The sequence below is a fragment of the Piliocolobus tephrosceles genome, chromosome 15 (genome assembly GCF_002776525.5).
Source record: "Piliocolobus tephrosceles isolate RC106 chromosome 15, ASM277652v3, whole genome shotgun sequence".
In the NCBI taxonomy this organism is placed as follows: Eukaryota; Metazoa; Chordata; class Mammalia; order Primates; family Cercopithecidae; genus Piliocolobus; species Piliocolobus tephrosceles.
In genome coordinates, this window is record NC_045448.1 from 98521351 (window position 1) to 98534359 (window position 13009).

General features: G+C 44.2%; 1 protein-coding gene across 7 annotated transcripts in view; it reads left to right on the forward strand.

Moving 5' to 3' along the window:
• UXS1 (UDP-glucuronate decarboxylase 1) overlaps window positions 1-13009 on the forward strand; it is a 93746-nt gene that overhangs the window by 51801 nt on the left and 28936 nt on the right. For all 7 annotated transcript variants that reach the window (XM_023211300.1, XM_023211299.1, XM_023211296.2 and 4 more), the window contains 3 exons: window positions 6015-6119; window positions 10084-10143; window positions 12332-12453. In XM_023211300.1, the coding sequence (XP_023067068.1) occupies window positions 6015-6119; window positions 10084-10143; window positions 12332-12453 (287 nt within the window). The remainder of the gene's footprint in view (window positions 1-6014; window positions 6120-10083; window positions 10144-12331; window positions 12454-13009) is intronic.

A 13009-nucleotide genomic window follows, 5' to 3' on the forward strand; every position in this document is an offset into this window, starting at 1 on the left:
AAAGCATGCTTAATAGGTAATATGGTTATATGGTTCAATTATTTTAAAAAATTAATGGAAAAGATGGTTGGGCACAGTGGATCATGTTTGTAATCCCAGTACTTTGGGAGACTGAGGCAGGCAGATCGCTTGAGTCTAGGAGTTCCAGACCAGCCTGGGCAACATGGCAAAACCCTGTCTCTACAAAAATGAGCCAGGCATGGTGGCATGCACCTGTGGTCCCAGCTACCCAGGGGGTTGAGGTGGGAGGATTACTTGAGCCCGGGAAGTCGAGGCTGCAGTGAGCCATGACTGCACCACACTCCAGCCTGGGTGACAGAGTAAGACCCTGTCTCAAAACTAAATAAATAAATAATAAACATAAAAATGGAAAAGATAAAACTATAAAGTCTTCCTCTTGCCAGTTCTCAGCTCTCCTCAGGAAACAGCTGTTGATCCTTTCTTTGTATTCATCTGCAGTGTTTGTATGTGACCCAACTAACACAAATAGGTATTTATAGTTCTCTCTTTTTATACAACCTATTGTGTATTATCCTGAATCTTATTTTCTTCCACTTACTATGTCCTGGTGATCTTTCATATATATCATATATAGAGACCTTTTTTGGCAGCTGCTTAGTGTTCTATTTTGTGACTATACTAGCTAGATCTCTTTACCAAGACACGGGTTTTTTTCCCCTCAACATTACTTGTTAGCAAGTTGCCTCCTTATGAATATATTGTAATTTCCTTAGTCCTCTGTTGTTGGATCTTTAGGTTGATTGCAGTTTGGGGCCGTCATAAACCATGCTTCAGAAAGCCACGCATCTGTGATCTGTCATCATTTTCATAGTACACTGGCTTTCCCAGGGTCCTGCTACAGAGCACCTGTGCTTCCCTGAAATACTGTCCCAATTTACTTTTCCACCATCTGCATAAACAGTGATCTTGAGATCAGCGTTTCCATGAGAAACAGGAAAAGGCAGAAATGCGCATTGTGTCATGGGAAGACCAGTACTGGGAACTTGTAGTATCTCTGTTGAAGAGGTCCAGGAAAATAAAAAGAAGGAAGTGTCCATAGCTAACACTTAACTATATTCCAAGTGCTATTCTAATTGCTGTTTATGGTTGGCAAGTTTAATTATGTCAATACCTGTGCGAAGTAGGCAGCTATTTTCCTCATTTTTTAGGTGAGGAAACCAAGACGTGGAGTCCTGTCCATTACCTGCCTTTTGCCTGGATGCTCAGTTCCTGTGGAGGGCTGGGGGTGGGGGCACCAGGAGAGGGAAGACAGGAGAGCCAAGCCATTAACCCTGGGCACCCACCCTAAAGAGGAGGGGTGGAAACAGTGTTTGCCAAGGGGATTGAGGCCATGTTTATGTAGACATTTAAAGCATGCAGCTCTGATTAGAATATTTTTGTTGAAGTATCATTTAGAAATTTTTTTCTCAGCTTTCAGTTTATATTGTAAATGTAAATAAAACTGCAGTGGCGGCTCTTAGAGATCGCCCTCTGTTTAATTTGGAGCTGTGGGGGCTTCCTGTGGAGCAGCCTAGGACACTGCAAATTCTTTCCCCTGCGGTGGCTTCACAGGGAAGGTGAGCCCCTCGCTCAGAACAGCCGACAGCACTGGCGGGCAACCCCAGCTCCCGGAGGCTGAGCCAGTTTCTAGTGTGTGCAGCCTTTGCCCTAAGTAAATACATTTGACATGAAATGAAGGGAAAAGCTTGCTGTTTTGCTTCTTTGTGCCAAGAGAAATTGGGTCTTTCTACTTTGAGAAGTTCTGTATCTTCTTCATTCCTGTTTTCCATCCTAAATACAGTTTCTGGAGACAAAGACTAGGGCCATGCGTGAGACTTCACATTGCAGAGAGGAATATCTCGTTGGGAAGTATTTCTGCAAAACCTCTGACTCGAGTGTAGAAAAAGAGAATTCTGCTGTAAGTGTCTGTTATGATGGGAATTCAGTATATGCTAAATAATCATGTGAGTTCACAGAAAGAACTAACCCATTGTTTTGCATTTTAGTGTTTCCACAGTCTTCAGTCTCATGGTACAAATCCTTAACTGGCCCTTGGCAGTTTCGTAGAGCGTGGGAGTGGCACAGAATGAGGCTTGACACAGACTATGTCACCAACTTAAGACAAAAGTAAAAAGAGAATCAACAAAGGAGTGGAAGCTACAGTCAGTTTTTATGTGGAAGAGGTTTTTTTGGTAGAAGAAAATGCTTGATTTCTCCGATGCGTTCTGAACAGTGGTTTCAGGTTATTCCAAGTTGTTCTCTTCCTACGGTGATTTTTTTTCTTCCCTATCTATGTGTCATTTATGTGGGTTTTGGGCACAGTGAAATTCTACCTAAGACCCTATAGAGAGTTCATTTGTGGTTTGACTGGTTGGATTTTCCTGGTCAGAATTCACAGAAGGGCTGAGCAAGTTGCAGCCGTGCCCTTACCCAGCCTCTTCCCAACATAAGATTACCCTGCCTGCTTTCTGGTAGGAATGCCGCTGAGCATTAATTGGAGCTCTTTTAGGCTCATTTCTTGAGACTTCTGTTTTTCTAGCTGAACTCCCAGCACATGGCTTTGTAAATGTGAAAGGTCATAGCAGGGTCTCTGAGCGGTCTCTGAACGGCTGTGTGAGCATCCGTGAATGGGCTGCCTTTCTGTCCCCCTTTAACTTCCTCTCCCCACCTCAGCTTGGATTTTGAAACATCAAGCTCATGCTTGGTGTACTCTGAACTGTGCAGCTGACATGTTCCAAGGGCCTTCGTCCTGGGTTGTGAGGGTTAGAGGGTTAGCCTCGCTGCTTCATTTACATCCTGAAGCCGGTTGTTACTAATGTTACTTCGTGTTTACCTGGCACCTCTCATTGCTGGTTATTTGTCCCTGTTCTGAATTTCCCCTCTTTTCTCCCCTTCAGAATTGCTCAGCAGACTATTTAACCAACAGACTCTGCTGCAGTGCCCTTTTTAGGATAGGAACTGGAGTTATTGTTAATGTTACAGGAAGAACACATTCTCAGAGGAGAGCGGGTGGTGGGAAACTTTGATTTTCATGGAGTTTTCAGTTTCCTCTCAAATGGAGGATGCAGCAGCGCCGCCACTTAACTGAACGTCTCGACAGTTTGACGGGGCAGCACTCAGCCTTCCGGAGCAGCAGTGGGACTGACCTGTCCAATGAGGAAGAAACACCGAACCAGATGGACTGGCCTTTGGGGATGGAAAAACCCCAGTTTATGCTCATTTCTTCTCTCAGCTAACTTTTGTGGAGCCCTGTTCCCAAATTGGCCTGGACCAGAGCACCGTGGAAGGGTGTTTGTTGTAAATGGAAGGTTTCCAGGCTCTCCTGGAAATCCTGAAGCGTGAGACCTGCAGTGAGCTCAGGAGTCTGCGTTTGTGGGTGACCGAGGGGGCCTCCCTCCCTGCAGAGTCCACACTGTGGAGAGCATCAGGAGGGGAGGGGCCTGCGTCTTGTGCTTGACGAGCTCATCATCTAGTGAGGAAGGCATGTGTGAATCTCTGGACAAGGCAGCGCTGAGCCGTTGTGGACTAGCGGTGCAGGCAAGGGGTTATTTCTGACCAAGGGCAGTGAGAAGGTTTCCCACACAGACTAACGTCTGCATTGAGCTTTGAAGAAGAAAGCCAGGACTGGAGAAGATGAGGGAGGATTGCGAGGCTAATGACAGTGGCTTTCTGTTTGATGTCGGGGCGGTTTCCTGTTCTCTCAAGGCACACTTCTTCCCTCTTAGCCTTTAATGCAGTTTCCTGTCTTTCCTTGCATACCTTGTCACCTCAAGAGTAAAGATAGTGATGAACAATTTGTTGTGTTAGATCACAGCCCATACAGAGTTGTTTAGACTCTCTTTGAGGAACGTAGGGTAACTCTGTCTAAGCAGAAATGCCCATGAGTGTGAGTCAGGTGGCAGCAGGTTCCAGGTCTTGCACACCTGAGCAGACTCTGTGGTGTCGTACTCAGCTCCGAAGGTCTGGCCAGGTTCTTTTTTTTTTTTTTTTTAATTTTAATTTTTAAATTTTATTTATTTCCTTTTTTGAGATGGAGTTTTGCTCTTGTTGCCCAGGCTGCAGTGCAATGGCGCCATCTTGGCTCACTGCAGTCTCCACCTCCCAGGTTCAAGTGATTCTCCTGCCTCACCTTCCTGAGTAGTTGGGATTACAGGTGCCCGCCATCACACCTAGCTATTTTTTAAAAATTTTTAGTAAAGACAGGTTTCACCATGTTGACCAGGCTGGTTTCAAACTCCTGACCTCAAGTGATCCACTCACCTCAACCTCCCAAAGTGCTAGGATTACAAGTGTGAGCCATTGTGCCCAGCCCTCATTCGGTTTTGAACTTGGCACAGTCCTGCTCCAAAGTGGCAGTGGGTATGAGGAGTCATCTTCAGAGGAGGCAGCACAGTGCCTGTTTCTGGAGCTAATGGTCTGCTGCTTCTACCTGCAGCCCTGGAGCTTGGAAGCAGTTGTGCAGGAACTGACCCGATCTGTGCTGGACCTAGCTGGAAACTGCAAAAGATAGCTTGGCCTTAGAATTATGGGACTTTGTGAAAACTGATTTTTAAAAGGTATCTTGTTAAATTACAATTTGTATAATAGAATGTTAGTTCGTCTTTTATTTTTAGCAGTTTTTCAGCTCAAAATAACTTGTGGGGGTGGGAACAGCAGTCACGGGATTTTCTTTTACTTGGACAGATCCTTTCAGTGAACTTACATCTTGACAGACCGTCAATAATTTTAAAGATTTTGGGTTTTGTTAGTTCTCTTTACAAAAAGATTACTCTTCCCATAAGCGTTGGTTCTATTTCTAAATAAACTCACTGGTTTTCAGACTTGACTTTCAAATGTTAAAATATATATATACACACGTGTACATGTGTGTGTATATATGTACATATGTGTATATATGTGTATGTGTGTGTGTATATATGTATATATATGAAGGTCTAGAGTCTCCCAGCTTGCTTCAGGGTGTTGCGGACCCAGGCATTACCTCACTGGCTGACTAGTGCACAGTCAGGATTGATTGAGAACCTCTAGACTGACCTGCTGCAGCTCAAAGGCTTGATCTTCAGCTCTTCCATTCCTAGCATTGGGAAAGGGAAGACAGCAGCAGTTACCTGGTCACTAGGAGCCCAGAAGGCCCAGGCAGAGGGGCCCCTGCAGATATTCTTACACATCCGTGTGCCAGGGAGGACTCATTTTGGCAGCAGAGCTTTCAGATCCCTGTTCCTCACTCCCCTGTGGATGGTGGATGTGTTTCCTCACCAGTGGCTGAAAGTAGAATGGCATGACATGGACTTTGTCTGAAAGGATGGCATTGCTCCTGTGTGTGTGTCTGTTGCTGCCATTCCAGTGAGAGGCTGGTCCCGAAGACTTCTCTGCTGTGTGCAGGTGTTACCTGACTTGGATCTGTGCTGGAGGGCTGTGGATAGTGATGTTAAAGTGAATGCCTGTGCAGGAGGAGCAGGGGTTGTGTGGAATCTGAATTGCTTTGCCATTCATGGCTTTAAAAACCCGTCTCCCTCCCTCCCCATGGTCTCAGGGTCTGGTTTTATGTATACAGGATGCATACAAACAAAGGAAAGGCTACTTTCTCCCATAGTTCTGTGTCTTTGGTTTTAAGTCATATTTGCCTCACAAACTAAAAAAAAAAATTCATGCTTAATTCTGTGTCTGAAAAAAATCAGTCTTCCTTCTGATTTGAGTGCTTTATCTGGGACAAATATTTCAGAAAACAATCAACTCAGTAATCGAATTGACTCTGGTTACACGAGAACAGACTCAAATAACTGACCCACCACATGTTTTTGTTTCCAGATAATTAGACTTTCTATTTTTGTTTAACCTTTTTCTAATTACAAATGTAAATTAGTTTATATAAAGAATAAAATAACTTGATTTCAGTGAAAGATATACTAATACGTTTATTATACAGTTTATATCCTAGGAGGTCAGTATTTTTTTAGTGGTTTTTTTTTTTTTTTTTTTTTTAAAGTAATAGGCTTCTGTTTTGTCTCCTTTAGTTGACCAGATATACCATCTGGCATCTCCAGCCTCCCCTCCAAACTACATGTATAATCCTATCAAGACATTAAAGACCAATACGATTGGGACATTAAACATGTTGGGTAAGTTGTCATTTTCTTGTTTTTTGGCTCTTGCTGGGAATATTTTAGATGATTATAAGCATAGGACATTGAATCTTCTACTAGAGTTGGATCTGAGTCCCTTATCGTCCCTTATCGCCCTGCCTGTGGTATTTGGCAGTTTTGCAGTGTTATTTCAGTGTGACTTTATTTGTCATCAGAATATGTCATGGAGGAGATATTCTAATATTCTAACTTTTCATGCATCATAGTAATCAGGCTGCAGCACCCTGGTGTAGATCCCCTGGGAGTGACCACAGGCGCTTCATGTGACCACCCAGCCTTCCCCTCCTCCTCTCCTCTGAAACCAGCTGATGAATGCCAAGGATAAGTGGCATGCCTCATGCTAGAAAGAGGCAGTGGTGGCTCTCATCCTGAGGTTGGCTTGGCATGGCCTTACACACGGTTGTTTCAGTAGCAATCTTTGAAGGAATGGATGGAGACATCTGTATGGGATATTATCAAGATGGAGTACCTGCCCTAGATTGGACTTCAGGGTTCGCATTCATGAAAGATGGAAGAGAGAGCATTGTTAAGGGTGGCCATATGTGTATATTCACAAATGACATGCCTTAGATTTGTAGCTCTGGGTAATATGCACATATTAATGTTTAAAATTGGAGGCATGCTTAAATTCGGCACAGTTTTTTTCAAAAAGCTCTCAGGGTTTTGATTATTTGCAAAGTGGAAGAAAGGAACCGCTTTTTAAAATGGCAAGTAAGTGATGGATTTAAGTGTAGGAACATTTAATACAGGTTCTGCAAATAGACTAGGGAAATACAGCACTAAATTTTGATTTGAACAAAACATGGAGTCAAGGTAATGAAAGGACAGCCAGAGATTGGTTTATCTCTTAGACGCAATATTTTAGGGGGTGGTACTAGTCAAGATTCTACAGAAGAACAGAACCAATAGGATGTGTAGAGATTTAGAGAAAGAGATTAGTTACGAGGGATTGGCTCACATGATTATGGAGGTTGAGAAGTCCCACTGTCTGCCTTCTGCAAGCTGGAGAACCAAGAAAGCCAGGGGTGTAGTTCCAAGGCCTGAGAACTGGAGAGCCGAGGGCAGATCAATGTTCTGTGTAAGCAGTCGACGTTCCTCCATCTCTGTGTTCCAGTCAATCCTGTAAGGGACTGGATGATGCATCCACACTGGGGAGGGCCATCTGTTCTACGCAGTCTACAGGTTCAGATGCTCCTGTCTTCTGGAAACACCCTCACAGACACCCCTGGACATAATGTTCAACCAGATTCCTGGGCATCCCGTGGCCTAAGTTGACACATAAAATGAACCATCACAAGGGTCAAGTTGTTTGGAGTAAGGTGATTCACTCTTCCTGTCTGGAAAGAGCTTTATCTTCTTTGTTACCGTCCCCTGCTCTGGTCCCAGACAGAACAGGGTGCTGCTGCTTCTGCTTAAGAGGTGTGCGTGGTGCCCTCTTCTTGCCATCACAAGTGCCTACCCCTGCATCATACCAGAACTAGACCGTAGAGGAAAAGCCCATCATGCACTTGGTGTTTAGAGAGATTCCATTTGTTCTTCCTACTTAGGGGATGCAGTCACTGTGCCCATGGATCCTGTCACTGTGGGCCAGATTCAGATGGGGTTGCCCTCAGGCTCTTCTGCACTCGGCGCCCCATGGGGGGTGGGGGCTGCTGAATGGGCACAAGTGTCGGTGATACCTGGTAGGATGGGAAAGGCTCCCAAAGAGAGGCCTCAGCAAAATGCTATTAGAGTTAAATGCAAAAGTGACTCAAGCTAGGGCTTGAGCTGTGACTGAGATCGAATGTGGAGGCCTTGCAGGAATGGTAAAGAGTCTTCCAGGAGAGATGTTGACAAAGGGCGAAGGGAGACCATTGGTAGGCTGGAAAGAAACCCACGTTGGACTTTGTATTCTGAATGGAGAGGAGCCGTCATTAGCCATCTTGCACTTGAGATAAGATGCCATGAACTTTGCCTGCCTTCTTCCTGGTGAGACCCTTTCCTCTATGTAACTTGCCCGCCTCCCAGACCCTGGGCTGGACTTCTTCCTCTGATGAAAGCTTTTCGTAACCCCCAGACACTGTAGCAGCAGGATAGCTCCCTGGGCTTCACTCCCTGACGGTTGCCTCTGTAGATCCTGCGTAAGTCATTCCATGAAAGTGATACAGAAGTAGTCCTAGTTTCAAAATCTTTAAACTCGGTTGTTTTTGAAATATAACACATTGCATTTGTGATGTGTGTTTGTGACCAAAGTTCAGAGAAAACTATAAAGAACTCAGGTAGAGGGGAATATAAAATGTATAGTCACTTTGGAAAACAGTTTGATGCTTTCTTAAAAAACTAAATATGCACCTACCATATGACTCAGTAGTTGTATTCTTGGGCATTTCTCCCAGAGAAATGAAAATTTATGTTCACATGAAAACCTGTATGAATGTTCATAGCAGCTTTTTTTGGTAGAGGTCGAAAATGAGAAGCAACCAGAATGCCCTGTCATAGGTGAATGATTAACGGCAGTGCATACATATATCCCCTGGAATTGTACACAGCAATAGATTAGGAAGGATCTGTTGATACACACTGCAGCTTGGATAGATTTTGAGGGGAATATGTTCCATGAAAAAATTCAGTCCCAAGAGATCATGTTCCATTTGTGTATCGTCCTTGAAATGACACAATTATAGACATGGAGAATTGGTTCGTGGTTGCCAGGGGTCAGCAGGTGGGAGGAAGAGAGGAGAGGCTGCAGAAGGACCGTGTGAGGGATCCTGGTGGAGATGGAAATGCTCTATCACTTTTATCAATGGAATGTCCATTTCAATGGAAATAGTCACTGGTCATATCAATGTCAATGTCCTGATTGTGACATAATCTAGTTTGCAAGTTTTAGCATTGGAGGAATCTGGGTAAAAGATACATAAGGTCCCTCTGTTACTTTGTACAATTGAATTTGAATGTACAAATATCTCAAAATTAAAAATTCAGGAAGAAAAAGATCTCAGGGTCCTTCATTTTGAAGCTACTACATTGTCGGACACACTAATACGTCTGGTTCCCGCATGCTAGAATCCTTCCACCCCTACCAGCCTCGCCCAAAAGCGCACATAGGCTGCATGTGCCTAGCTTGTCACACCCTCCTAGCAGTGCTTTGTGGGCATGTGTTGGCTCCAACTCTGTGTGGGGGACAGAGCTGAGGGGTGTCCACACAGCCCCCGTCTAGTGTAGTGGCGACTGGGGATGGGGTATGTCCCCTGTCTTACGTACAGGGTTAGTGAAGGTCAGGGGAGTTCTTGGAGCCTGTAATGAACCTCTGTACACTGGGACTCTGTGAATGAGTTTGGAAGACTTTCCATACTTACTTGACCACCATAGATAATGATGTTCTAGTCAGTTACATGTGAGTGGCCAGTCCAGGGAAGGAGTTCAGAGCAGGACTGAGGAATGTGACAGTTGCTTTGGAGAAGGTGCTGTGTAAGCTGAACCGCAAAGGAGGAAGAAGAATGTGTGGACAGTTATCCAGACGGGGTGGCATGAGCAGTTAGAAGAGCCCAGGGACATGTTCAGGAAGTGGCAGGTGGACCATTGTGGAAGTTAAGGAGAGAAGGGCCTTGCCTTCTGCCAACCAAGGGAAAGTTACCCAGTACAATATGGGGTAGTATTTGGGGGCAGAGGAGTGCCTCACAAAACTCCTCAAATCACACTTTATGAAACTAACAGGTTCTGCATTTGGCTCTGCTTATGACAAGTATTCAACAAAATACTGGCCTTCCGAGAATCCATTTATGTTTTTCTTACTGCATTTGTTTTGTTTATTTTGGTGCCAATGCAGATGCAGTAAGAGTAGATAATTGGATAGATAATTAAATGTCTTTAATACTAAAGCATTGCTTAAATTGGCCAGCAAAAAATGTGCCCGCACATGTAAATTGAGTCTCTTTTATCATGTCTTTGCTTTCTATAGGGCTGGCAAAACGAGTCGGCGCCCGTCTGCTCCTGGCCTCCACATCGGAGGTGTATGGAGGTGAGTAGGGGGCTCTCTCAGGGTACGCTTCCTCCAGCCCTTGGACTATTTTCATCCTGTCTCGGAAGAGTCCAGGGTTCTTTTCTGAGGAGACTCAGCCTGCCCATGCTCCTCCTGTGCACAAGAGGCCACCTGTCAGCCTCCCGGGTTGCCAAGCTCCTCCGCCCGGTGGGACCACCTCTCTTATTTGATCACACATCATTGGAGCACTGCACCCTGTCACCTGGCCAATAAAGACCCACCGTTTATGATTCCATAGAAGTGTTTCTGCCATTCTGCTCTGAAAACACCCCAGAAATCACACTATCTTTTTACCTGTTTGGCTAGCACATGTCGTTCTTCTATGTGAGTCATGCATGCTGCATGCCTGACCCCCCAAGAGCTCATGGGCTGGCCTTTAAGGCTTCCTGGGAGAAGAGACGTGCGCTTACTGCCTCCCCTGTTGTATAACGAGTTCTGGAAGAACCTTAAGCAGATAGTGTCAGAACACCCATGAGTTTGTTTTACCAAGCTACAGCCTTCCTCTCCTTCCCTGCCTGGGAAGGAGTTTAGGGGTGGGGACCAGGGGCTTGATTTCCAATTTGTATTGATTTCTCTTCAGCCCCAAACCAGCTGGGTGTGCAAGGTTTAGGAGAACTGCTTCGCTGATGCAGCGGAAGCTGGGTCCTGGTATGATGCAATTTTTTATTTTTTTTACATTCTTACTGTGGACGAGAGAAGGAAGTGAGAGGGTAAAATCAGAAGAGACTTTTTTTTTTTAAGGAAGGAAACTGAATGAAAAAAGTCATAGCCACAGAGAAATTCTTCTAAATGCAGTGATATTCTTTGTAATCTCTATGAAAAGGTAGTTCATAGTCTACTTTTTTGAAGTCCTCAGCAGTTATTAATAAAAGAGCAGAGTGTGCCCCTCCCTTCCTGTGGGGTATGGTGTCTGTCCAGAGGGGCACAGTGACATTTTTCCCACAGCCACCCTGCTTCCCCCACTTGTTTCATTTATTATTTGCATGTCTGACAGGAGCCTGTGTTCCTTAGGCTTCCTAAATAATTGGAGAGTGTAATTTGTGGAAGTTACCAAGTGCTCTCATCTGACCTTGAATAACCAAAGTAAACTTTTGTGGAGCATTTGCTTAGTGTCTTAGCCTCACAGAATGCTGGAAAGGGGAGATGATTGGAAATTATTTTTGACTCTGGATCTTTACTTTCGTGTTAACAATGTAAGTTTTCCCTGTTTTTTTTCCGTGGTGATTTTGTGAGGGGACTTATTTAGAAGCTTGCTGTCCTGAGCATTTCAGTCCAGACGGTGCCAGTCCAGGGACAGATGGGCATACCCAGCCTTTTCTTTCTTGTCCTTTGTCAAATTTATGACCATCTCTTTTGGAGTGTAGCTTGCCCAGCTCTTGTCAAAGAGCCCCAGAAAAAAGATCTGAAATCAATCATCTGGTACATTCTGTGAATTTAAGTCAATGATTCCCTTCTCTCAGGAAGTATTTTCTTTAGAACTTTTCTCTCACTGAGCAGTGACAAGTTTGCCCTTCGAAAGGGAGTTTTAAACCACAGCAGCAGATACATAGACCTTTCTTTGCAGCACACTTCTGCATTGCCGCGGAGGCTGTGCTGACCCAGAGGGATCCGCTGAGTAGACATGTGGCAGGATACCTGTCTGTTTACCTCCCTGCACCTGCTCAGGCCCACTGAGTCCCAAGTCAGACTTCAGGGGTAAGATAAACAAGATGGGAATTTATAACAATGCATCTTTTTGTCCAGATTTCATGGCAAAGACTTATATCATAGCTGTACTCAAGTATGTATAAAATTCTAGGTGTACTAAATAAATTAGATGTATATTCACATTCCAGAAATATACTTGTGTGAATAAAAGAATTTGTTACTTGTTTTCTTCCAATAGTCTCTTCCCCTGGTATGTCTTAAAGTGTGGTTGATTTATACGCTAGAGAAACAGGAATCGGGAGTGTAAAATGAGGGCTAGAAGAACAGGCACCCATTTGCCAGGGAACATGTCCTACTGGAACTTAGAGAATGGACCGGAAACCTCAGGTGGCCTCTTTAATACATCTCTCCATCTCTAAATGGGTCTTTCCGAAGTTCCCTTTTGCATCATAAATACGCATTATTGATATGAACTGGAAAACGGAACGATGAAAACAGTCTCACTTTTTTCCCATCATAGATCCTGAAGTCCACCCTCAAAGTGAGGATTACTGGGGCCACGTGAATCCAATAGGACCTCGGGCCTGCTATGATGAAGGCAAACGTGTCGCAGAGACCATGTGCTATGCCTACATGAAGCAGGTATTTTCCCAGGGTCTGGGCTTGCGGTTTAAACGTGCTGAGCCCCTGATCTGAGATGTAAAGTGCTGTAAAGGAATGAATGCCATGACTGATTTTGTCTGGGGATAGGTGTTTGGGAAGCTCAGTTTCCCAGTATTATAAATTAATAGTATTATCAACAGCTTTTTCCATGTATCTCCTTATTTTAAAAATGATTTCCTAGAGATCAGTTCTTGGGTTTGGAATACTGTTTTATGACTATGAACAGAATGCTTCTTCATTGCCATTTGCTCACCAGCAGCTAAGAAGTGCCTCTTTTCCTGAAGCCTCCAAATCAATGGATCTTCTTTTTTTACTTTTCTATCAATTAAGTATAAAAATGGATGCATTATTGCTGTAATTTGAACCTCTTTAGGAATTGTTATTGATATGTATTTACGTTATTTCACGCTTTCTTCATTAGTCATTGTTGTGCTGAGGTGCTTTTGCCAAGGATATTTTATGTCACAGATTCGGTCTCCTGCATGTTATAGTAGAAATTGCTCACAGACCAACATGCTGAGGTTGCCACACTGGC